The sequence below is a fragment of the Epinephelus lanceolatus genome, chromosome 2, assembly GCF_041903045.1.
Source record: "Epinephelus lanceolatus isolate andai-2023 chromosome 2, ASM4190304v1, whole genome shotgun sequence".
NCBI lineage: Eukaryota > Metazoa > Chordata > Actinopteri > Perciformes > Serranidae > Epinephelus > Epinephelus lanceolatus.
The window spans coordinates 42,888,678-42,906,859 of record NC_135735.1 but is presented as its reverse complement, the minus strand read 5'-3'; the positions used below and the strand labels follow the sequence as shown (position 1 = coordinate 42,906,859).

Here is an 18,182-nt window from a genome sequence, read left to right as displayed (position 1 = left end):
CAAAGGGGCCAACAAGTGCTAAACACCTCTGGGAACTCCTTCAAGACTGTTGGAAAACCATTTCAGGTGACTACCTCTTGAAGCTCATGGAGAGAATGCCAAGAGTGTGCAAAGCAGTAATCAGAGCAAAGGGTGGCTATTTTGAAGAAACTAGAATATAAAACATGTTTTCAGTTATTTCACCTTTTTTTGTTAAGTACATAACTCCACATGTGTTCATTCATAGTTTTGATGCCTTCAGTGAGAATCTACAATGTAAATAGTCATGAAAATAAAGAAAACGCATTGAATGAGAAGGTGTGTCCAAACTTTTGACCTGTACTGTATATGCCTCTGTGCTTCAGTGGATAAAGGTAGACAACAGATTAGAGTTTCACCTTGTGAGGGGATTGTGTCCTCGGAGCAGGATGGAGTTGTGGTCTCTGTGCTGTAGCCACTGGAGTACTGCAGGGAGTCTCTGCTGCTTTTCTGCTGCTCCATACTCAGTCCTCTGGTCAGCACCATGGCCAGGTCACTGGCTGCTGGAGACACCTCCTCTCCATGCTGACGACACATTTTGAGAGGCAACATTTGAGTGATGTCAAATCAGGCATTTGTTTAAAAATGGAATTCAAACTCAGGAGAATTATTTCTGTCCTTTTGTTAATCAACTATGGGATAATACTGGGATAATATATGTATGATTATATTTAGTTTTATTTATTGCAATAATGTAGGTCAATGTTTGTCAGTTGGACCAGGAGTAGCATATAGCTCTAATTAGCTATCAGAATCAGAATACATGGTTTTTCTTATTTCGCACAATGAATGAATATTACATACATTGAAAAGCATTGTATTTCATGTCTCCATCTGCTGGTGGGCTATCACAATAAGAGTATGCATGCATAATATGCTGTTAATTCCACTACAGAAGAGACTTGGTGATCACTACAATTAGGTAGGGACAAAAGTGGATATATCGATATAGCTTATCAGCCAAGTTATACATTATATAATAAAATAAGTTATATATAATAATATATCGGCATATCTGATATTGGCAAAAAATCCAATATCATGCATCCCTTGTTTTCAACTAACCTTTGTCTGTTTACAAGTACTTTTAATGTTGACAGAAATTACTGTACAGGCTGTATGTCTACATAGTGTTAGAATAGTCAATTAGTGTGTAATACTTCATACTCATTAAGCACACTCTTAGTGGTCTAACATGTGCTTGCATGTCTGTATTGGGTTCATCTTCACATGTGGAATTACACTCATTGGCTTGGGTTATTGTGGCTCACACTCTGAGTAAGGCAAGAGTACTGAAACATCTTGGTATATTTTTTTATGTATATTTATTAACCCATGAGGGCATATGATTTAAAAGAAAACTTTTTATCAAAGTATATCTATATCTTCTTTTTCCCCTCAATTAAGAGCACCAGTTAGTAAAGGGGACACCAGAAGGACTATGTGTATTTATTTTTTATATAACCTTAGTATGTACAGAAGATCAGGCTGGGCAAGTCTTCAGCTTATCAAAGTTATTCTACAGTAATTGGAAAATATGCTGTCTGTTGCAGCTGACTGACCACAATGACCTGCATGGCTTATTACAGACCATACTCTCTCTACACACACAACTTTGCAAATACTCCTCCACACACACCTAGCCTGACCTATTTTCTTGGTTTGTAATTCCTCTTTATTTCCAGCTTGCTTGTCAGCATCATCCAGCATTACCTTGGCAGCGATGGTAGCTGGGGTCATCCTGGGTCTCTGCGAGTCATCAGGGTGTGATGGCCCGGCGTATCCCTGGGAGCCTGGCGACATCTCGTTCTCCCTCAGTCTATCGAGAGGTTCCTTTCTCCTCTGAACTGCCGCTGCAGCTACCGGCTGCTCATACTGACCTGCTTTGGACCAATCCTGAAGAGGTGAGTCAAATTAATAAACAGGAAGTACCAGGTAGGATTAGCACGAGAGACTTGTCCACTATCCAGCAGTTTGAAGCCCTTCATCTGAGTGCAGAGAGAGGGGGCCTTTACGGGTGGTATGTGTTTGAGTGCTTGGAAGAGTGCATGTGCGTGGGTGTGTGTGGGCAAGGGCCTTTTTGAGCGTTTAAATGTGTTTATGTTGATGAGTTTGATAGGTCCGCTCTCCACACCCTGCTTAGTTTTGGCCAGTCTCCAGTTGGTAGATTGCCAAACCAGTGAGTGAGACAGGGGAGACCAAAATCATACACATGCACACACAGCATATGGGGATGAACACTTTAAGAAAGCAAAGCAATGTGGTTATGAATGAGTTAATCGGGTGATGGAAATTAAAAGATAATAAACCCCATGCGTTAACTGAAAGGTCTTAAATGGAAACTGAAGAAACGGTGCAACTGAAGAAATGGAAGCGAATGGAGAACAAACCTTCCACATAGGAACCTTTGATGTGGGAGAGGAGGAGCTGGATCCAGGGGGGCAGTTATAGGGTGGGGACGCAGGAACAGGAAGAATGACAGAGAGAGGCCTGGTGGAGCCAGAGTGAGAGAGAGCAGGGCGGAAGGTAGCGAAGGACGTGCCAAACTGCGGGATGAGAGACATAGTCACGTCATCAGAGAAAGACTAAGAGAGAGACTAAGAGAGAAACACAGAGACAGAGGCAGCCAGCTGTGGTCGAGGATCACTGGGCCAAACACATGAGAATAAAACACAGCACATGTATACACACAACTACTGTACAATAGACACTCACACAACATCAGTGTGACACAGTAGAGCAGGAACAGATTAGCATTAGATTTTACAATAGAAAGGCCTTGAGAACACAATTAGTTGCTGCTGTCTATGCATCATAATGACTAGAAGAACTAAGTGAGTGAAGCCTTGAGAGCCTGCATGTCACAGCTACTCTCTATGTCTATGTTAGAGAGGTCATAAGATGTGTTAAAGCAGCATGCATTTATTAATCAGATGAATTTGATTTGATAGTTACTACTTCAATGCAATAATTCTGCACAGAATAAGTAGCACAGAATATAACAGAATGTAACTTTTTCTGATAACCTTGGTTCTAATGAGCTGGTATAAGACTGTATCATAGCAATGCTTAGTACTCGTGTAGCCAAGTTTCAAACTGTCTCATCTAAAGTGTAGAAGACAGTCTTGGATGATCCCAATATTAAAGCTAAGGGAAGTGACTGTGTGCTGTTCTTTATCAGAAGTGGGGAATTTAAAGGGACAGTTCATCCCGAAATCAAAAATACATATTTTTTCTCTTACCTGTAGCGCTATTTATCAATCTAGATTGGTTTGGCTTGAGTTATACTGGCCGTAAAAATGTCTGCCTTTTCTCTGATACAATGGAACTAGATGGCATTTGGCTTGCGCTGCTCAAAATGCCCCCAGAAAATAAAGAAAAAAATCTCAACAGCAATGTCTCTTTCCAGAAATCATGACCTGGTTATTCAATATAAGCCACAGGCCTTGTTGTGAGCAGTTTCATGCAGGAACTATTTCCTTTCTACCGAACCACACCTGCAAAGTGTATCATCCTTTTTTTGGAAGCATTCATCTACTGCTAGCTCACCTCACACGAGCCTGTCATCCATGATATATTGCATGCTTCCTTCTGTGCGGCAATACTTTTAATGGGTGTAGGTCGGTAAAAAAAGAAAATAGTTCTTACAAAAAAACAGCTTATACAAGAGAAGGCAGACATCTTTATGGCTGTTTTCTCTAACGCTCACCAACTCACACCAAAATAATCTAGACTCATAAACAGCACTACAGGTAAGAGGAAAATATGTGTTTTTCAATTTGGGGTTAACTGTCCCTTTAACGAGACATGCAATTGCAAAACCAAGAGGTTCACCCTCATCCTTCATTTACTTTCTCTTGTAAAATCTCCATACTATTGAAAACTCTTCAATAAATTTCCCCCTCCTGTACTAGTACGTTTTGACTGCTGTGTCTTCTTCACCTCATTCTGCAGTGCAAAGCTGTAACAGGCTCATTACTGCCCCCTGAGATCAGAGTACGGACCTACGGTAATTACAGTTGATGAGAGCTGCTGTCCAATTGAGTGTTTTTCTCCATCAGCAAGAAGGGGCAGCAAAAAGCCATAACCAAGTTGAAACGTATGCCATATCATCAAAGAGGCACTGATGATGTGAAGCACACAGGACTGTCCCAAAAGGCTAGTAGTGGTGGTGCTGGGAATCAGACCAGCAACCCTTTTGATACTATTTTTGTAAATCAAGGTGCAAGGAGCAAAGAGGAGTTTTGTAATAGAACTTAAAAAGTTTGATATGTGGAAGAAGACAGAAGTTTGCAAGACTGTTTTGCAACAGTTGTGCAAGATGTGGTGCACATGATCCATCTTGACAGTGCGTGTTACTCAAATTGGAGATGCATCACAAACTTACTGCCATCAGATGGTTGCAAAGGGTGTTAATCAACTGAAAAGGAAGGCAATCATATGTGCAAGCTGTTGTGGATGACATGACAAATGCTGCTTAAAATCCAACATGAGTATTTACTTAGCCTCACAAGCATCATTGGAGTGGTATTTATGTTACAAACAGATGTGCATACTGGTCAAAGAATGTATAATGAAAGGGAATGAGACACGCTCTCAAGCATAAATAAAATAAATCTGTGATTTTGGAGAGGTTTATGTGAGTGAGCCAGCATCAACTTACATGGTGAAAACAGCACAGAGTACAAGCATTTCATGCATACTTTGCTGATGACCTGATCTGAGTTGGTAAGCGGGAGATGATGTGAAAAGCTGAAAATCTTAAAACCAAAACAGTAATTGTCCCTGAAGTGTCAGTGACATTCTGCACCTCTCCTAACACTGCAGCGAGCCACCAAAATACACTGAAATACAGAATATAAGTAAGGAAACTATTCCCTTTGTGCTTAGGAAAATACCACTTACCCATCTGCAAAAATTCACCCTTTGAGTCTAATTCCTGCTGTAAAAGTTTGTTTATCTAAAACACATGGAATTACATTTATTCAACAAAAATCTCATCTGAGGTGCATTTTACTCATTGTTCTCTCGTAGCTCGATGGTGTTTGTTTTGATGTTGGTTAATATTGTACCACAAAAAAGCATTCTCTGTTGGAGAGCCCATTTAGCCCCAACAGAGCTGACTGTCTGTTCTGCTGCAGGTTTGCCTGCATATCCAGATGTCAAAGTCTTCCACTGTTTTCAAAAATCCATTAAACTCTCAAATAAACCTCCTGCTCCCTTGTTGAATGTAACTCATCGTTTCAAACAGCATGTGTCTCATTATTCTGTTCTGTAATGACTTTATACCACCACAATCATCACAGTTGTCATAACAATAGTTCCATTTGACCAGAAATGATAGTTTGAATTTGTTCGTCACTGCCACCAGAAAACAGTATTGGGGAAAAAATTCAGAGAAAAATTTTGATAAGTTGTTAAATAAAGTTGTTTTAATGGAGTTCTGAAACCATCAAGAGACCAATTTGGGTAGATGAGCTAACTCAGTGCAGAACAGATGGCAGTTTCCTCTGACTGTGGCAATTGCATCAGAGGGTTTAGAATTTCTATGGACAGTGATGGAGAAGCGGACTAAAAACTAAACTGGCATCAAACTTTAGGTCATAAAGTGCAGCTGAGTGTCTTAATACAACAAATTAATTTACCTTTGTTGCAAAAATAGAATTCATGTGTTGAGTTTGGACACCAGTTGGCAAAATCAAAACTTAAAACTCAATCAGGAGTTTCGGAGGCACTCCATTTAGAAATAGCATCTGGACTCACCAGTGTTTTATTTCCAAACTCTAAAGTCAGTGTCAAAGACTTGCCAGGCTAGTACACATGGGCATGATGTGTTCAAGTTTAATGATGTCCCTTTTGGAGGATTTCTGGGTATTGAAGTCTTAAATTTCAGTTTTGTCCATCTGTGGCAAAATTAAATTCCCTTATGTATTTTTATTGAATTAAAACAAACAGCAACCAGACTGCTTTAATATACAAATCTCCTATTTAAAATGAAGAAAGAAATGATAAAAATAACTCAGGAATTTTGTTTATTTATTAGTCTCTGTTATTAAAGATAAAACATTTTAAGCTCTGATTACATAAATCAAATGACAGTAAAATGTAGCTGTTCTTTTTTATGTGTGCCACATTTGAATTGCTTTTAACTTTTGATTTGGTTTGAGTGTTAGGTTGCCAGGGACTGCATATTGAACAGCGTGAGTATGAGTACTTACAGTAGTTGGGGAGCTGCATTCACTGACTGACTGACATGTTTCTGAGGCCTCTGACGATGCCGAGCTGGATGACTTCTATAGAAAAAAGATAAAAAACAGTCCATGTCCACTTATTCGCCAACACTCATTAAAAGTCCATATGTTTGTATGTGTGTGAAGCCTTAAAATTCACCCTTGTCCCCAAAACAAGCTTAAAATGCCCATGAGGTGAGATCATGCTGGTTGATTTCCAAAGTAAATCAATTTGGAAAATTGAATGTTGATTTTTTTTTTATGCCAATTGAGAGGCATGGCTGGACACCAACATTTATAAAGTTTATTACCACACTAACTCTAAATTTGTCTACATAAATATGTGTGTATGTCACTGTACCTGGCTAGTAATGTCCGAAGGCATGGGCGAGGGGGGTTTGGAGTAAATGTTTGCATCCTGGGATACGAAGCCCGAATCGTGGGAGGAGACGCTGCTGAGTCGGTGGGCAGCAATACCCCCCGGTGGTGGGGGTTGATGTGGCAGGCTGCTGCGGTAGCGATAGGAGGAGGAGGAGGAGGATGAGGTGGGTGAATGGGGCTGGGAGCCTCCACCACCTCCACCAACACCACCACTACCACCTCCCCCTGACGAACGGGAGGCACTACTGTGGGCGCTGTTGACGCTGCTGTAGAGTAGGAAGGGGTTGGAGGGAAAGGTGCAGAAGAGCAGGGGGAGGGTGGAGTGATGCAAGGGTGAGGAGTGTGAGGGGATGATGAAAGTGATGGTTGCCATTGTGGAGTAACAACAGTATTTCGGGGGAGAGAGCATGATTACAGGGATGTATCAAGGTGTTGGTTAGATTAAGGAAGATGAAGTTGAATTTGTAAGATAGGAGGTGTTATTGGTGAACATGATGAATTGATGAGGATGGAGGATGGATTGGAGGATTTTGTGATTGGTTTGAGTGGTGAGTGAAGTTCAGGAGTAGTTCACAGCAAGTTGCAGGTAAGTGATAACCCGCAAAAGGATGACACATTAAAGTCACACACCAATCACAGTTAAAAGCAGAGTCCCCAGAGAAGAAAGGAAACCAGGTAATCAAGAGAAAGAGGGCAGATTACGTGAGTGCACACAAACAGACACACAAAATAGAACAGACAAGTGAAGAAAGAGACAAGTACGGAGAATGATGGTTGTAGTGAGGGAAAAGGGGCGAGAGAAAAGGGCAGGAAGGGGAGGAGGGGGCAGACAGAGAGTGTGTAAGCTTATGAGGTTCCAGGGCACACACACACAAACACATACTTAACACTGCAGGCAAAAGGCTGTGAACTCGCATGCTTTAGAGCTTTGCCTTGAGGGCAACTGCTACTACATGCATACACTGACAGAGACTGGTTCACACACACATACACCGAGTGATGTTTTCAGACAAAGAACTACACATATCCATTTTTAGTTTCTAGTATTCTTGTTTTCATTTTGTTATTCAAATATTCTGAATTCAAGTGTATAAATTTGCATAAAAAGAATGCAGAAATTGTTCATATGCTTGTGATGAGCTACTATTTCTGTCAAAATTCAATATATTTTGTCAGCTTTCTTTCAGCTGATAATAAAGAAAATCCATATTTCTACAAAATGTTTCTCTGTCTGAAGGTCAGAGATCCCACTAAACTGACTGGAATGACTGGACAAACAGTAATGGTGGACTGACACACAGACAGAGGGACTGACAGTCACAGTGAAACATTAACATCAGGGAAGGCTCCTCTTTCTTAAATCACTGTAGAGAACACTGCCAAGTGAGCAGAAGGTGTTGGTTATGTCTGTGTGTACATGTGTGTATTTGTGTATGAGTACCTGCACATGCTGCTCTTACGGGAGCCAGAGCTGCTCGGGGATGAAGGAGGTGTCTGATAGGACCAGGTGTAATCTGAACCCTTCAGATCTTTGATCACCTGAGAGAGACACAAAGAGAGTTTATTATTAATTACTGTCTTATTTTCTGTTCTGCATGTTTGTGTGTGTGTGTGTGTGTGTTTCACCTGTTCACTAGCTGGGGGCAGTTTGTGAGGATCGGTTGTAAGCACAGTGAGGTCATCAATAATGGCCTGGAGGTGGGTGATCTCACCCAGCATTGCGATCTCTCCATTCTGAAAAAACATGTCAGATTCGCACAGCAGCATGTCAAGTGTAGCACATGTTAGACATGGCAAAAAAAGTGATTATAGAGTGCTATAATTAGAGGTGTATTACTTTACCAGATTTCTCACCACCTCTTTTAGTATTGTTTTAATAATACTGAAACTGACACTTGTGGAGCGCTAGTTAATGTTACACATCAACAATATGTTTTTTTGTTTTTTTTTGCTTTACTCTGACAGGTACAACAGAGGTGGATGACATGCTGTCAACATAACTTCGGTTTTCATGATATTTCATGATATACATTAATATCAAAGAAGTATTCTCCATAACATTAATTGCAGCCACACTGCTTAGCTCTTTATTTGGCTTTCTGTGTCATACCTCGTGATGACAACATTTTGATAAATCACATGATATAACTGTTGGGCTTCTACTTTATACTTTTCTTTGCTGTTTGATAAAGTGCAAGGCAAACATGGTGTGAGGCTATTTATCTTTGAGTCAGTCCTAATTGTAGTATTTCATGAAACCTCAATTCAATATTGTAATTATACTGTTTCCTGTGGTATTTCTAGCCACAATAATCATAGCCTGATAATTTTACACTGCCACATCTCTTGTTAATATGGGAGACTAGCACACACCTTTGTCAGATAAATTGTAGTGTGTTGCCTCCCAGTGGAAATCAGGTGCAGTGAAAGTGTCACTTGTTGTATTTTGGGATCATACAACAAACGTAAGCCACTTTGAGCAAGGCACTAAACCTAAATCTCTATCAGAGAAACTGCTCTGCAGCAGGACCTATGTCACGCTGTGCGGCAGGTCAGAAAGTGCTTGCCCCTTCGTCTACCCATCTCCTCCCTTCCAGCCACTCTACCACGACCACCACCCCTTCTCCTCCATCTCCTCACCACAACAGGCTGAAGGAAGCCGATGAAAGTGCAGAAGCGACCCCTCTCCTCCACAAGGGCCCGGCGCACTGCCTGCTTCTCTGTCTCCTCCATCAACAGGCACATGTCAGTCACATCTTGCATGGCACTGTCCAGCTGAGGCTGCAGGTCCACTCGTCCTGGGGTGGGGTTGGTGTGGTGGTGGAGAGAAAACAAATGTGAGATAGAATAAATGAGACAGGGAGCACGTCAAGGAGAAGATGATGATAGTATGAAGGAGAGGAGAGAGGTTTTCACCAGCAGAGGTGGATAAAAAGGAGGTGGGAAAGAAAGGTGGAGGTGCAGATAGAAGTGAAAGAGAAAAGTGTGTTGGTATTTATAGCAGTAGAAACAAAAAACATTAACACAATGTGGACTTGATGTGATATTTCTCCATCAGCCTCTGCTTCAGATAATGCACTGCTCCACCATCAAGCCACTAGCATATATTATGAAACTCAGGCTAAGACAGACAAAGTAGCAGAAACACCTTGTCTGATGTTTTGGCTCAGTACTTTTTTAATGTTGATGTGGAATCCAAAATGCAGGCACATCATGTTGTGTCATCATATTTTATGTCATTTTATTAAGCCAACAGCAGCCACACTAGTGACATAATGTCCTGCATACTATGTATGGAGGGACATGGAAAGCATATCAGAAGAGTACTAAGCAGTACCATGTACCCTATACAACTATACCCTAAACGCTCAATGACCTATATATTGTTAAGCTGAGTTATCAAGACAAACTAATAATACTGGCTATTTCTATCCCTTGTCCTCAGAAACTGAAAAGATTTGATTATGTTTAATAAATTTGGTGGCAATTCAGATGAAATGTAGGGACTTGCTGTTGCTTAGGCTTTAAACTTGCAATAACAAATTTTGGCCATGTGGGAGCAGCAGAAACAAGCTGTAAACATTGACATTTATTTGCTTAAGTTTAATTTGTTGGTAAACACTTTTTTATTTTTACACATTCAGCAGGGGGTTACTGCGGTGGATGGTGGGCAGCAACATGTAAAAAACAGTCCCACCAAAATAAATCTATCTACGTATCTAACACTTAAAGTGTATGTTACATCTAGTGTATTTTCATTGCTTTATTTTGCAGCAGACAGCTCATTCCTGCAGTGAAGCAATTAACAGCCTCAGTTCCCCATCTATGCTCTCGTCAAAGCCACCAGACTCCACTGAAAAAACAGTAACACAGTAGCAGCTGGCCTACCACTGCCTCTATCAGTTAGTTTTTGTTATAATGTGACTTTGGTGAATTAGAACGATCACCAAAGACACAATAACACAAACAAAATAACGAATTAAGGCAGTGGTAGCCCAGCAGCTTCTGTGCTCAGCAACATTAAATCACTGTTTTTCCTCACTGGAGTCTGGCCTTAAAGAGAGCAATATGATGGTTCCAGATCTGTCAGAAATTGCTGTCTGAAGGAAAGGTATATCAGTGAAAATACTCTAAATATGGCAAACACTTAAACTGATATTGATTTTTTTCAGGTTGGACTATTTTTAGGTGGCTACAATACATTTTGCCTCTGACCACTCCACAGCAGTATAATGCTTAGCTTTAGTGTCAGTACTCCAGCCTGCTTCTCCAGACTGGTGGTATGCCAACTGACATCTACTGTATACGGTATAATACACTGACTATGGATAAGTACCTCATACAACCCCACTTCAAAGATCCAAACTATCCTTTTGAAAACATTAAAATGCTCCTTAGAGCTGAGGGGAACTAGTCAGGTGAATTCTCTGTGGGCTTGTCTCTGTGAGCAACCTCTTTCACTTTACACACAGCCATTTGATGCTATGATGAATATCAAATATTCACCACAGCACCTTTAAATAATAAAGTCAGTCTTGTGGATATTTACCAGTCTTTACAGTAACGACATATCTCTTTTGTGCTAGCTTTATCACAATTGCCACTGATTGGAGAGACACCCTCTCTAGCTCAAGACTAAGACTAAGACTTGGCCTATATGCATGCATACAAAGTTGATCCCAAAGTGTGAGAGTGTGCAATTTTCCCTCTTTGTCACTTTGTCAGTCTACACCCAAAATAATGATAGTAAAGAGCCAAAACTCAAATAATGTTTTTCTGCCATAAAACTTCAGTACTTGCTGTATTTGCACAGCAATCAATTGATGACAAAAGGTAAGACATACAGTAGGTTCATAAGTAGAAAATCTTAACTCTATCTACTGTTAACAGAAAATAACATGAAATGCAATGAATTGAAAGCAAGGCATGAAATAACTCTTTGTAGTGTTACAACATGCAAAAAAAGTCAGTAATGGAGACAGAATGACAGACAGGACAAGAGAAGAGGAGTGGCATGAGAGCACAATGAGAGCCTGCGGTGTGACTACAAAGCTAGTGGTAACAGCTACAGAAGTCATGCAGGAGTCAAGGAACAAGAAGTTAAATTACATCATGCATTGTTGGAGGTGAAACGGCACGACTCCAACTCCTCAAACAACTACAAGCTATATGAGCTGAACTCTTCTCTGTCACCAGGAGACAAAACCTTTAAGTGAGGCTTCTTTAGGAACTGCTCTGATGCAACTAGTTTTCTAAAAAGAGTCACAATAGCTGGCTTTATATATATATACATATATATGTATATATATATATATATATATATATATATATATATATGTCCTGGGAAAAAAATAGATAAGATCAGATACATGATTTCTTGTCAGTCATAATGAGACCAAAAAAAGGAGGCATTTTGGCACATTAAATGAGGCTCGCAGGGCCCTAAAGCTTCAGGTTCAACATATGTATTAGTTTGTGGTAATAACATTTGTATTGTATGCACTACAAAAGCACATTTCAAGCCCTTTCAAACTTTAATAATGTTCAAACTATAATATTCCTTCTGAAAGTAGTATTAATTTGTTGGACTTAAAGGACCGGTGTGTAGGATTTAGGAGGATATATTGGCAGAAATGGAATATAATGTAATAAGTATGTTTTCTTTAGTGTAAAATGACCTGATAATAAAGAATTGTTGTGTTCTCTTTAACTTAAAATGAGCCATTTACATCTACGTAGGAAATGGGTTTCTTTATTTATAGAGATTGCCATGTTGTATTGCCATGTTTCTGCAGTAGCCCAGATAGGCCAAACCAAACACTGACTCTAGATAGGGTCATTTCCGTTTTTGCATCAGCCACAGTAGTATCAAGCCCAACTACAATAAGCAGTGCTGGAGTAACACTTTTTTGTAATGTGAAACTGCTTTATTCAGTGTTTCTACCCGTTTAAATCACCAGGGTCGTTTGTTTTGGAGAGGAAGAGACCTCTGTGGATAATTCAGCTTCTGGTAAACCTGAACGTTTGGATCTAATGTTCACCGCACCTTAGCACGCGTTGGACTAGCCGCCCACAGTGACATGCCAAAGTGTGTCTGACATACAGTGCATGGGTTTAATGTGAAACTGCTTTATTCGGTGTTTATACTAGTTTAAACCACTAGGTCTGTTTGTTTGGAGAGGAACAGACCTCTGTGGATAGTTCTGTTCAGAGTAAAACTTCCTAAATGTCTGGAAGAGAAAATGGGTGAGCACACAATAGCAAGTTCTGGGCGAGCCGTCTGTCTCCATGATGCCAAACAGCATCGGAGATACAATAGTTTGTAATGGGAAACTGCTTTATTCAGCATTTTTAACAGTTTTAATCATCCAGTCCATTTGTTTTGGAGAGGAAGAGACCTCTGTGGATAATCCGGCTCCTGGTTAAAACCTCCTGAAAAATTAAACTGGAGGAATTCTAATCGGGAGATGTTTGAGCTGGTTGCAATCTACAGTTCACCACTAGACGCTACCATACCCCTCTAAATCCTACACACTTCACCTATTTGATTTTCAGTCATTTACAGAATGTAAATATGTTATTTTCAAAACTTATTGATTACTTAAAAAAAACATATCTTGTGTTTATATACCTTTTGTACTGTGCTACACATAGTTTACTGGAACTGTATGTATGTAACAAATACAGTAATAACTACAAAGTAGTAAACTGAGTTCAGCTGGGTTTTAGCCCCCACTAGACACATGCTTTTATGGTAATATGCAGGAGAAAGTTGGGAATGTGAGTAAAGGAAGGTGATGCGGCAGAGCTGTAGCGAGCTGATACTTACCCTGGATCTCTATTACAGGGGGACAGAGGGAGGGAGAGACAGAGAGACGGTAGCAGTGAGAAGGGGAGATCGCAAAAAGGAAGCAAAATAAGAAAAGAGAAAGGGAGGGACAGAGAGAGAGAAAGGGGGGAGAGAGAGAGCAGAAATAGCAGAACTCATTGTTAAGGTTAGTACAAGGAAGCCATCACAAGACAGCCACAGTGCCACACGTTAGAGCAAAATAACACTGCTGCTGCAACCAAAAACTTAATCCAGAAATAATAATACCACCAAGCACCAGCACTAACAGGGCTGTAAGACACTTTCAGACATAAAAGCAAGGGACACAGCACTGTCTCTATCATTTCATGTTTTATTTAAATTATTTGTGTGTTATTTTTTATGTATCTGTCAATTTTCATGTATTACTAATGTTTTAAATGAACAATCCCAACTGTAAGTACACAACATGAGTTATAGTTTTCTTTAACAAAAGAATATAAATAAAAAGGATGTAATTTTGTAATTTACTATACAGACATTGTGTATTTATGTATTCATCTGCCTGGCAACTGAATGGATGCTGCTAGAGAGAAAGCACTAATTATTGGCTGCTGCATCACTGAGTGAAGTGTTTCACGACAAATGAGAAAATACCTGCAGTACTACTTAGCACCACTAGATGGCAATGTGAACCTACAATTCCTTTGACCTAGACTGAAGGGACTGTGCTTCCTGACCTCAGTGAATGACTCAATTTTCTGTATGTGTGTGTTGGTATTAAAGGCAATCACTGTATTTTGACTCTGTATTGTATTGCTTTTATCACACATCCAAATCAGATACAAACCATAAATCAACATCCAGTTTTGGTCCAGGGAATATTGTTGCTGGTGTTGATTTAGGGTACACTGGCACTACTAGCAACAGTGAAAAGCTCATAGAGATAAGAGAGGCCAAATGATCTGAATGTCCTAATATCCACAGCTACAGCACCGGATGATACTAGTAGAATTGATGTTGTCTTTTTGACCTTGCAAAACACTATTGACGTCTACAATTCTGTCTGATCTGTCTAGTGTGAGAGGAGCCTGAGCTCAACAGCTGACTGTTACCTTTACGAGCCTTCTTCTGTAGTTTCATGGTGTCAGATGACTTCTTCTTGATCTCGTGGCGTGACCTCTTGTACTCTTGAAACAGGATGAACAGAGATGCTTTAGTAAAAGGAATGTAAAGCCCCCTCTGTGTGAACTTACATTACCTCGGATTTACAATATTAACTTAAACAGAAACACGTCCAGGGGCTATGAAACCAAGAGCTCATTGATAAACACTTGACATTTGACTGGAGGGAAATACTGATCCTTAGTGATTACAGTCAGCATTGAGCAACATCTTTGATTTGTATCAGTCAGTCCAGGCTATCAGTATAGCAGATCTGAAACCAGTAAGATTCATACAAAAGCATGACAAACTGTAATAAACGGGAGAAATCAATTTTCTATGCAAGATGTAAGCAATGCATATATTTATGATTTTATCATCTAGTAACCGTAGTAATTAATATGTATGCGTCAGCATGTGACAGAGGGGATTCTTTCCTGACCAAGCATGTTTCATAGCTACTCAGTAAACAATGACAGAAATGTACCCTAACGTAATATTATGATGCCACATTGTTGCCCTCATTCTATCTATTTGTAACTTTTTTGAAATATGAGGTCTGCTTACAACCTTGATAATCTCTATTAACAGATGCCTGCATAATTATGCAGGACCTGTAGGCAATGGGACAAGATTTTGGTATTGGAATTGTTCTGGTTTCTGTTTGTTGTCCCAGTAGTATTGACCAATCATGTTTGGATGGCAGGCAAGCAGTCCATGTTAAGAGGCGGTCTCAAGCATTCTCAGAACCCACTGGTTGTTGTCTGATAAGAATTAGCTTTATGTTAGCTCTTTATTTTTATCTATTTGCATTCATATGCAGGTAACTGTTTATAGAGATTTGCAAAAATGACCAGTGCATAGAAGGAGGCCCCCAGAATATCTGCTGGCTACACCAGATGGAACATTGGTCATTGCTCCCAGAGGCTTCATTGTCGTTAATCTGATAGCCAGTAGGTCACAGATTGCGACCTTGTCTAATAGTGTTCTTAATGGGTTACTTATTTTTGAGCCTTTTGCAACACAGAATGTAAAGAAACACAGTGGTATCAGTAAAGTGCAGCATGACTTGTAGTCAGTCAGTGGGATTTCATCTCCCTGTGATGGATGGCGCAGGATGAAAGTCCCAAAGATGTCCAATCAATGAGTTACCTTTCAGTCAATATGACTTCATGCTACCAGCTCTTGGTTTGTTTGTTATAAGTAAGTGAGAGCATGAAATTGACTAAAACAACAACAAACAGTTTTTAACTTGGTCTTATCCAACTACAGGTGTGACAGCACCCTCAGGTGGTGATCAGACTAATAATAGCACTGCATTAAAAACCCAGTTTTTTCTTTATTTCAATCACTAGGTTGACATATTGAAGGACCTGACAAAGAGGGCTCCACCCTTAAAATGGGTTGAAAAAAAGTTGACCCTGGGTTAGCATTTGCAAAATCACCTTGGAATGTCCTATAGTGGCATATAAAGTACTTGCAAGCCCACCTTCCTGGTAGATTGAATTGAAATCTGGACAGTGAAAATCAGCACTCACTTTGTGACTGTTGAGACGATAACATCTGACAATTGCAAATCTTCTCTTATAGCATTAGAAATTATTAATCAAACTGGACTTCCAAGATCATATTTCGTGATTTTAAAAGTACTTCTATGCACAATGCTTTAACAGGTAACTGGACATGATTAAAAAACTCTTTTAGAGTTTCGTTAAATTGCTGTACCGGATAACTGACGATTAAGGGATCTACATTGATTAAACTTTTCTTTTATCCAACCTTCACAGTGGTCAATCAGCTACAGAGCTGCACTTTGCAAAACAGTAGGTACTTTATTTAAATTTACTTCAGCGGGGAGGATGTGGGGCTGAAACTATGTAATTTAGTAGTTTCATAAATTAGCATCACAACATGCTGTGTGTGTTTACCTTTGGCATGATCCTTATCCAGCTGGTTTGCTGTCTTCTTCCAGTCCTCAATCTTGTCCTGGAGAGGAGTGATCAGACTCTCCATCAAAGCACTGTGGGAGAGATTTAAGAAGAAGGTACATAACATAAGAGACTGCTTAGACCCTATGCCAATACCTACTGCTTTGTTTCATTTAAAATGAATCCTCAGACAAACATTTTCATTGTGTAGTGTGTTGAAAAGAGATCGACTTAATGTAAATAGTAGCGACCCCCATATTCCCGACCACAAAACCCCACTGAAAATGATACGTCTCTGGAATGAGATCCTTACACATATTTCCCTCCACGAATCATTCCACTTTGCAATTTTAGTATCTGGAACACTGCCCCCCCTCCCTATTCACACATGTATACATGTGATACAAATGTATATACTTACATTAAAATGGAACATGTGCACATATACACTGACACACAATAGCTTTTAGATTGACTCTGTTTTCAAAGGGACCCCTGTCATTACCATGGTCATAGATTATTATCATCATCATTATCATCTCCATCAGTGTAATAGCTTGTGCCGTGGAAAAGTCATTAGAGAGTATGGAGAATGAGGTAAAGGCAAACAATGGTTGAAAACAGACTCTTGGTGAGGTTTCCTGAGTGGTCCGAGTTGTGTGCCAGTGGTTGTATTCATTTACAGTCATTTCAATATGTACAGACAGAGCAATGTTCCTAATGATATCCATACAGCTGACAAGAAAACCTCAACAAGTAGTTGCCCCATCATAACCCTAAAAACAAGGTCAGCTTTAGATGGAAACACTAAAGGTTTGACATTTGAAAAATCCTGATGGGCTACAGTGTAAGGGCCCTGACACACCAGGCCGCTGGTCGGCTGTTGGTCAATGTCAGGCCATCAGTGAGCATCTGTCACTCTAGTTTTTGCAGTGTGTCCCCCACTGTTGGCGCTAGTTGGCCCTTGGCAGCTTTTTGTTTGTCCAATTCAGCATGTGGAATCAGCGTCGGAGTAAGTGGACCCTGTCAGTAAATTAAATCGCTTGGATTGGCCGCTCAGCTCAGTGCACAAGAAGAGAAACACAAGTGAGGAAAGTAAACAAACGACTAAAGTCAAGGGGGCATGAGATCAAAACAAACTTGTGTTATATAAGGTTGGATTATGTTTCTAGCCATTTGCTTTGGTCTTTCAACTTCAGGATGTGCTGTTATGTGCTAACTGGCTAACCAGTGTCTTGAATCCATCCTGTCAGTCTTCCGTTTTCCCTTTTTTTTTTTTTAATGTCAAATACAGAGTACCGCCTCCTGCTGATACACAAAGCCAGTTGGCCATTGGATGTAGTCTCTGCTGGATCTTTAGGTGCAACTTTTTGGCTAACACACAGGCAACATGGAGTGATGCAACAATCAGCCTTCGTTGCCACTAGTTCTTTGATGTTGGCTTGGTGTGTCTGGGCCTCAGATTCAACAAAGGAAGGAAAGGAAGCAAAGGAATGAGGTCAAGGAGGACAGAAACAGTGAAAAGCGAAGGAAGGAAAGATACAGATCTTACTTAGTGAACTGGCGAAGTTTGGCTTCAATGCTGCGATGCCTCATGCACATCCTGGTCAGAGCTGAACCGATATCCCTGGTTGCTCCTGGAAACACAAAATA

At 40.1% G+C, this 18,182-nt stretch overlaps 1 protein-coding gene across 7 annotated transcripts in view; it reads right to left on the bottom strand.

Moving 5' to 3' along the window:
* The window catches only part of LOC117258070 (protein MTSS 2), a 99,868-nt gene that overhangs the window by 6,353 nt on the left and 75,333 nt on the right, over nucleotides 1–18,182 (bottom strand). The window contains exons 4-15 of one of the 7 annotated variants that reach the window (XM_033628543.2): nucleotides 18,082–18,166; nucleotides 16,530–16,621; nucleotides 14,553–14,627; nucleotides 13,459–13,467; nucleotides 9,270–9,427; nucleotides 8,256–8,363; nucleotides 8,071–8,168; nucleotides 6,610–6,895; nucleotides 6,237–6,311; nucleotides 2,409–2,564; nucleotides 1,732–1,914; nucleotides 378–543 (exon numbers count right to left, since the gene is read on the bottom strand). In XM_033628543.2, the coding sequence (XP_033484434.2) occupies nucleotides 378–543; nucleotides 1,732–1,914; nucleotides 2,409–2,564; nucleotides 6,237–6,311; nucleotides 6,610–6,895; nucleotides 8,071–8,168; nucleotides 8,256–8,363; nucleotides 9,270–9,427; nucleotides 13,459–13,467; nucleotides 14,553–14,627; nucleotides 16,530–16,621; nucleotides 18,082–18,166 (1,491 nt within the window). The remainder of the gene's footprint in view (nucleotides 1–377; nucleotides 544–1,731; nucleotides 1,915–2,408; nucleotides 2,565–6,236; nucleotides 6,312–6,609; nucleotides 6,896–8,070; nucleotides 8,169–8,255; nucleotides 8,364–9,269; nucleotides 9,428–13,458; nucleotides 13,468–14,552; nucleotides 14,628–16,529; nucleotides 16,622–18,081; nucleotides 18,167–18,182) is intronic. The other 6 variants (XM_033628550.2, XM_033628566.2, XM_078161860.1 and 3 more) reach the window with 6 other exon arrangements.